At 41.1% G+C, this 8,370-nt stretch overlaps 1 protein-coding gene across 1 annotated transcript in view; it reads left to right on the top strand.

The window, feature by feature from the left end:
• Nucleotides 1–862: 862 nt before the first annotated feature.
• Nucleotides 863–8,370, top strand: part of SPTBN5 (spectrin, beta, non-erythrocytic 5) — a gene marked incomplete at both ends in the record, with an annotated part of 87,986 nt that continues 80,478 nt past the window's right edge. The window contains 5 exon segments of the mRNA XM_010154682.1: nt 863–1,030; nt 2,295–2,414; nt 3,246–3,403; nt 4,066–4,294; nt 6,743–7,374. Coding sequence (XP_010152984.1) covers nt 863–1,030; nt 2,295–2,414; nt 3,246–3,403; nt 4,066–4,294; nt 6,743–7,374 — 1,307 coding nt within the window.

The following is an 8,370-nucleotide window of genomic DNA, read 5'->3' as shown; positions in this document are numbered from 1 at the left end:
CCCCACCCCCCCCCGGCTACATGTAACTATTTTCTGAATTAAGACACTACTACTTCAGATTTTTTTTTTTCTGAAGACAAAAAGATTTTTTTACTGTGATTTCAGAATCACAGTAAATTATTCTTAGATGTGTGGTATGGTTTTAATGTCATTTCTTGATGGCTAGTGGCCTAAGGCCAAAAGGAAACGCCCAAGGCCAGTTCTTGTTAGGTCAGAGTACACACTATGTCATGTTGATTCACCTAAGCACTGGGTGACCTCACTACTGGCAGCAATGAAGCACATTTTTGTGAAAGATCTTAATCTTTCACTTAGTGTAAGACACTGGCTGAAAATATGGAGACTCTGGGTGGTAGTGCAGGTCTAAGCAGGATAGAACAGACTCTGTTGAGACTATGGAGTGAAAAACGAGTCACTGAATGGGATTATCAGCTCAATCCTTAAATGAAATGCATCTCTCAGAATAGGAAGTTAAAAAGATTCATTTGAATTGAAAGAAAAATTTTCAGCACTTCCAAAATGTTTTATTTTGAAGATGCTGGTTTTTGGGTTTTGTGTTTTTCGGTTTTGGGGTTGGGTTTTTTTTTTTACATTTTAAACACTTCTGCTTTTTACTTTATTTGCTCAGTTGTGGTGCGTGTATTGTTTGGTTTTTACTGCAGCCTACTTTCATAAATTATGTTAGTCCTCCTGCAAATCCATTTTCTGTGAATTAAGATTCATCACTTTTCACATATATGCACTGACATAGAGAAGACTCAATGAAACAGCAAGAACATGTTGTTTGATTAGTATTAGAGGTAGAGGGTTCTGTGGGCCAAATGTTCAGCCAGAGCCTGTATTGTCTGACTGGTCTTGACAGGTAAAGATTGAGATACAAGATATTTACACAGACTTGAAGGATGGCATCTCTCTCATGCAACTACTGGAGCTGCTCTCTGGAGAAGCTTTGCCCAGACCGAACCGGGGAAAGATGAGAGTGCATTTTCTAGAGAACAACAGCAAAGCCATCACATTCCTGAAATCCAAGGTTAGTTAATATTGGTATTACAGATCACAATAGCCTATGTATGTTACTAAGTAATTACAGTGTTATGTTCATTATAGCTTCCCCGTCTAACAGACAGTAAGATACTTTTTCAAGACAGGTCAGGGGTTTTATTAAAAGAAAAAAATGTCATCAGATCTGAATTTCTTTGCTATTTGAGTAACATGACTTATAAACATCTAATGTTTCCCCCAAACAAGTCACCCCTGGATGAAAACATACTACATTTCTGTATCTTTCTAGATGTTGTTTTCCCAGATGCTGGGGGACAGCAAACGCCATTAGACAAAGGTGAAGCTACCTGGTACAAAAATGGAGATTTGTAGAGCTCTAATTCTAACAGTTTCAGAAAGGTATTGCAGTGGGTTTGTTAGGATTTTTTAATTCTAGTTGTGCATCCTCTTTTCAGCTACAAGTTATTGTATCTTTTTTCTTTTTTTCTAAGCAAACAATTTATTGTAGACCTCTGTGGAAAATCATCACAGAAAACTCCGTACTGTGAATTCCAGAGGAGCAGAAGGACTTCATAGCAGTAGATGTGCAAAAGTATAATGTCTGGATTTTTGCTAATTACAAAACATGCAATAGAGCACAGGGCTGCAGCTAACACGTGCCTGCTAAGGGTACACGCTATGTAAAGCCCTGTGCACCTCCAGGCTCTGCCAGCTGGACCAGCCAACCACAACTTGTCACAAAGTCCTGGCCTCCAGAGGGGATTGTGCAGAGAGCACGAGCCGGTATAGCATGCTCAGACTCTTGAAGAGACATCGCCTTGTTGACATAGACTACAACCCTGTGTGCTGCTCAAGTAACAGTGGAGAGGGCACCCATGGCTTGTCCTGTAGGCTCTTTGTGCTCTTTGGTGAGCCCAAGAGCCGTATGCTCACTAGCTGACTGGAGACCAGACAGAGGAAACTGCTTGCCCTGCCATCACTCCTTTGGAGGAAAGGGGTACTGAATCGTGTTTCTTTCCTCTCCTTAACCGCCAGTTTTCAAAACCCTCATAGGAACTTCAAATCTTTGAGAGCACAGTCTCTTTGACAGGTTTTTGCTGAAACTCATCCTTGGTGCTTGTGAGAGCTAGGGTGTGAAGATGGGAGCTTGCAAAATGAAGACATCACATAAAACCTGATTCCTTAAGAAAACAGCCTCAACACCCACTTCAATAACAATTTGTTGCATGGGTATACTCCTTCAGAGAGCTGGACATGACTAGTTTTATGCTGAATGGATATTGGTTTATTAGCAGGTACAAGTAAAAGTGATTGGTCCTGAGAATATCGTAGATGGTGACAGAACCTTAATCCTGGGACTTATCTGGATCATCATACTTCGATTTCAGATTTCATCTATCAAACTTGATAAGGTAAATTTCATCTATCAAACTTGATAAGGTAAATTTCATCTATCAAACTTGATAAGGTAAAACAGTGTCTTTGTCTTTTTGCCCGATTAGAGTATTTCAGACTTTGTAGAGTTTCAGGCCAGCAAGGACCATTTTGATGATGTTTCCCACCCATTTCAATCATGCAGGTCTTACAGTATTACCCAGTTACTCAACCAGAAATTTCTAAAAGCAGTTGTATCCATTTCATAGTTTCGCAAAGACAGAAAACAGTAAGTTGGCGATAGACAGGATATTTGTGTTCCTCACTCTCTTCCACAAACTTTTTGCTGGCTTTTGACTCAGAAAGAATTTCTCGGATAACAGTTGTCTCTAGATTTGAACTGCATGCTGCTCTTTTTCCCTTTCTCTGAAGAAAAGGGTTTTTTTAATTATTTAACATGTACTCCAAGTACATGGAAGACAAGATCCTAGGAAAGTATTATAAATCAAAGTTGTTAATTTCTAACATTAAACCTGGATACGCTATATTTTGTTTCTGAGTTCTAGTTCACAGTTAAGGAAGCAAATAAACTGACCTTTGCTTTCCACTTGATTTCTATAAGGCTTGCAGAAGAAAAGCACTTAAAAACTGTAACACCTGCATTTCACATTATAATTTCTGAGTTCTACTTTCACGTTAAATCGTCCTACTTTCACGGCACATACAGTCTGCAAGTCATGACTTTGAGGGGATTTGTGAGTAAGACAGAAGTAATACAAGGTGATCTTTGGGAGCATAAGCCTAAGCTCACTGATGCTACTTACATATTTTGTTCACACTGATTTTTATTTTCCCTGTTCTCTTCACAGGAAGAATTTGGAGGCAGAGCTGATGTTCTGTTTGCCAATGAAGCCTTACTACTGTGGTGTCAGCATAAAACTGCCAGCTATTCCAATGTGAATGTGAAGGACTTCTCCAAAAGCTGGAGTGATGGGCTGGCCTTTAACGCACTCATACATGCTCACAGGTAAGATCTGATGTATCGGTTCAGGCGGGCTTGCTCATTGCTGTTTCTTTCTCTGGCATAAGCTGTTCCAGGGTCTGAATTACAAGTATTTGCCGGGAAACTGTCAAATTCTCTCTTTGCCCTTTCTCACTGAAGACCTTCCTTTCTTAAACAGATATTCTCTCTCTGAGGAAGGAAGGAGCAACAGCTCCTGCTTGGTAGTTCCTTTTGTTGGGCATAAAATTGAATTTCCTTTTGAACAATGCTGCCCATATCTGGTCTTAGCCCCTCAGTCATGTTCCCATTGCTCTTTCTCAAAAGTTATTATTTTGGAGACTGGTTTAATTGTATGAACTTTATGAGCTTGTATACCTTCTGGTCCAATTCTACCAAAATTGCATCTTTATTGGGCTTTGGTTTTCACCCACCAGTGAAAAGGAGAAATAAGTGAAGGGCAGAGATATCCTGGGAGTGGTACTTCAATTTCATAAGGGACAATTTTCTTCCTGTTATATAGGCAAGGGGTGATGTTCTTGAAGGAAGCTCAAGGTTTGACTGAGTAATTTCAGCACTGATGTCACATTCCTTAGACTAATAAACAGTTTATGGTTTATAACCTGAAATAACTTATGATAAACATATATCTTTCTTCCCCTCCACACCCTGGTCTTCTCCTTGCCCAGGCCTGATCTTATCCACTATAGCTCACTGCGGCAGGACCAGCCCATCAAAAACCTGAACAATGCCTTCAACGTTGCTGAGAAAGAGCTAGGAATCAGCAAACTGCTTGATGCTGAGGATGTGGCAATACCCTACCCAGATGAGAGATCCATCATGACTTATGTGTCACTCTATTACCACTACTTCTCCAGACTGAAACAAGGCCAGACAATACAAAAGCGACTTACCAAAGTAAGCACGTTGCTACCTTCAGAAGTGAAAAGTTAAATATGTAAAGTTAAATTTATGTTGGAAATGTGGGTGGGTGTGCAAGCTCAACTTTCAGGATCATTTGAACTGAATCAAATGGCACAGCCATTTGAAAGACCTTTTATCTTCACTTGAATCTTGAGACATGTCTGTAGACTCTCTGATCTCTAAAGGGGGTTGAATTTATCTTACAGAAAATGAATCTCCGTTTCCACATACATTTTTTCTCACATACAATCACAAGATGTATTGCAAACTACTTGCATCCTATTAATGGAAAATGGATGGAATTTTGTGGCTGTTCCACTGAAGACTACTTTCCTTAGAGAGAGAATTACATTTCTACCTTCAGAATAACCTACTCTGGTTTTGGCAAAAATACAAAACAAATAGCCCACAGAAAACCTATGCACTGAGAGTGGGTCCTAGATGAAGATATGGACTGGGAGGACTGCTTCTGCAGTTGAGAGGGGGAATATATTGCTTAATGGGAGGCACAGAAATCCAAACTAAGACTTCCCTGTTGGTGACAAGGTGAAAAGCTTTGATAAAGCAGGTTTTGCTCAGCTAACAAAGTGGTCTGGGACAAGATGATCCCGAAGTGTGTATCAGTAACAGTGATGTTCTCTGAGGAGAGATATTAGATGAGAGCAGGACTCTGAATTCAGTGAAAAATTGGGCACCAGTGAGGAGAATGGGCAGTAGGATTTGACTGGTCTGCATGAGAGTCTCTGGATTTTGTTCAGGAGACATTATTTTAATTCTGACACACCTGAAATAGTCTTTGAGTCAGCAAGCATGTATGAGAGGAACTATAAAGATCAAATAGGCCATAACTTTTGTATTAGGGGAAAATCCAGAAAGAGTATTTCTTATTCTGTCCTTTTAAGATCTTCTTGTGCTCTTTGGGGTTTTTTTTCCGCTCTGTGTAGATATCCTTTCCTTTCTCTCCCTCTTTCCACTTACCTGATTCTTTTTCTCTATTTGCCTCCTTCCCTATTTTTAGCCTGTCTTTAGTATTGCGTTTCTGACACACACAAACATTCAGAACGAAACAGATGTTAATCTCTTTGTGTCCTTAGTCCCCTCAAATAGGTAGCTCTGAATTTACTAATAGGATTGGTGAGGGAAGCCTGAATGTGTCAAGGAAGACTTTGAGTTCAGACTAAGTGTGTGACCAGGGTGACAGAGAATCAGCTTGGGGAGGTAAATCTCCTTTCCCACTCCCATGTGAGGTGACCATGCATTTGCTAGGATCTTTCAGTGAGAACTGGGTACGATGGCAGAAAATACAGAAGGGAGCCCTGATGTCACGGGCTGCTTTTCCTGCACTAAAGGTTGGTGCTGGTTTACTCCTCTTCCAACGAGGTGACACTTGTTCGTTGCCAAGTGTGCTTTCTGCCAGGTAAAAGCAGATTACCCCTTGCATGGACTGGGGCTTTCCTCCGTGCCATCTCCCTTACTAATCTGCCTGTTTGGAGCAGACAGGCTCAGGGGAATGATAGAGGCAAACAACAGTGTTCAGCATTAAACCCTGACATCTACAGGAGGGCTACTAATTCAGGGTGAGGAAAAATATAGAGGAAAAAAACCCCAAAGATCAAGAAAACCAAGTAAAATGGAAAAAAAGGATGACTTTATTCTAATATTTTTTATTTCATTATGGATTTATTTCTAAATGTTTGCTTCAGTGTTTACCTGAACTTGAGATAAAGGCAGGTCAGACCACAAGTAAAACAGGTAAGTGTCCCAGACTTGGAAAATTAGTATTGAATCAGAGTTAACATCCTTTCCACACCCCTGTTTGGCTATGAGACATTCTCTAATAATTTATATAAAGAAAAACAAAACCAACAGAAGAGATCGAGAATGGGCTGTTTGACCACAGTCTGCTGTGGGCATGTGAGAGAACCAGGATCTTGTCAGGTGATCTCCTACAGCCTAAGGTGGTGAAGCTAAGAGGGTATAATTGCATATTGGATGGAATAGAATTTTAGAATAGGTTTTTGGAATGAAATTGAAAAAAAAAAAATCTGTTTTTTTACGTTATGAAACAAAAAATGTAAACCCTTATTTTGGGAATTTTGCTTTCTACTCAGCTCACATAGGAACTGCTGACAATCTCTGCATGCATGCTGTTTATTCCAAAATTAACCTTTTCTTAAATAAAAACTGAAATGAAACATTAAATAATATTTATTTATCTGTGGTTTATGGAAGATTATTCTAGGATTTCACCTGGCCTCAGATGTGACAGCTATCACCACATTGGTATAAAAATGTGATGACTGTGGCAACCTGCTTGTTAAGTATTTTCCTGACACTTATTCAGCTACTTGAATCCTAAGTTTATGAAGATGTTTTCCGTTAACCCACCTTGCTTCATTTTGCTTCTTATGTGGCTTGTAATTTCATATCTTCCCATCACAGATTGTGTTCTTCCTGAAGGAGATAGATGACTTGAAGCTTCTATATGAGCAGATGGTCTCTGACCTCCTGAAGTGGATTAAACAGAAGGTGACGGAACTGGATGACCGTCATTTCCCCAACTCTCTTCAGGAAATGTGGCTGCTCATGGCCAACTTCAAGACCTTCCGCACTGTGGAGAAACCTCCCAAATATCAAGAGAAGGGCATGATTGAAGCTCATCTCTTCAACATCAGAACCAAGCAGAGAGCCAACAACCAACGGCCATACTTGCCTCCAGAAGGGAGGACATTGCAGGATGTGGAAAAGCACTGGATTATCCTGGAAAAGGCAGAACACAACAGGGGAAAAGCACTGCAGAAGGAGATGCTGAGGCTCGAAAGGCTGGAACAGCTAGCCCAGAGGTTTCTGAAGAAGGCAGCCTTGCGTGAGTCCTACTTGGAAGACATGAGGAAAGTGATTGGGAAGCAGGACTTCTGGCCGGAGAGCGCAGATGGGATGGAGGCTGCCAGCAAGAAGTTGGAAGCCATTGTGGCAGATGTGCTCCCCAGGACAGAACGCTTCACAGCTTTGGATGAAATGGCCACAGTCATCAGCCAGGGGAACTATCATGGCAAAGATCAAATCATGAAGAAGTGAGTGACTGCTGCGAGACTGTGTAGTAGTGGAGGTTGAAATCAGCTGAAATTCTGTGATGTGACGGAAAAACTGAATTGTAACTATGAATTGTAGCTCTGCTCCTCGTGAGTAGAACTGGCAGGAATTTCTTCTACCTGTGAACAGTTTAAGCAGATAAGACAAATGATTCATATTCTTAATTTTTTTTTTTTTTTCTTGAATGATCAAACTCTCAGCCTGGTTCCTGGGGAAATATAGGTTTAAGATATTTTCATTATATATGAAAAGACTTGTTCTGCCAAAAATATTATCTTCCATCCAAAATGCTTAGAGGGATACATTCTTTTTTTTCAGATTAACACAATTCTTTTCCAGTGTATAGTCTGGGGAGAGACAGATTAGTTAAAGCAAGAAGTCTTCTCGAATTGACCCCTGTTTGGGGAAAATACTGAGAAGTTATTACTTCTTTCAGGTCCTTCCTGACAAACCTGATCTCCTTCTATTATAAGGTGTCCTGCTTAGTGGATGAGGGCAAGGCTGTTGATGTTGTCTACCTAGACTTTCGTAAAGTCTTTGATACCATTTCCCACAGTTTTCTCCTGGAGAAACTGGCTCCTGGAGCTGCTCCTGGCTTGGATGGGTGTACTCTTCACTCAGTGAAAAACTGGCTGGATGGCCAGGCCCAAGGAGTTGTGGGGAATAAAGTGGTGTTCCCCAGGGTGTTCTGTTTAATATCTTTATCACTGATCTGGATGAGGGGATTGAGTGCACCCTCAGTAAGTTTGCAGGTGACACCAAGTTGGGTGGGAGTGTTGATCTGCCTGAGGGTAGGAAGGCTCTACAGAGGGATCTCGGCAGGCTGGATCAATGGGCTGAGGCCAGCTGCATGAGGTTCAACAAGGCCAAGCCCCGTGTCCTACATATGGGCCACAGCAACCCTATGGAACGCTACAGGCTTGGGGACGAGTGGCTGGCAAGCTGTCAGGCAGAAAAGGACCTGGGGGTGTTGGTCA

Source organism: Eurypyga helias, unplaced genomic scaffold (assembly GCF_000690775.1).
Source record: "Eurypyga helias isolate BGI_N326 unplaced genomic scaffold, ASM69077v1 scaffold2177, whole genome shotgun sequence".
In the NCBI taxonomy this organism is placed as follows: Eukaryota; Metazoa; Chordata; class Aves; order Eurypygiformes; family Eurypygidae; genus Eurypyga; species Eurypyga helias.
This window is presented reverse-complemented; position numbering and strand designations above follow the sequence as displayed.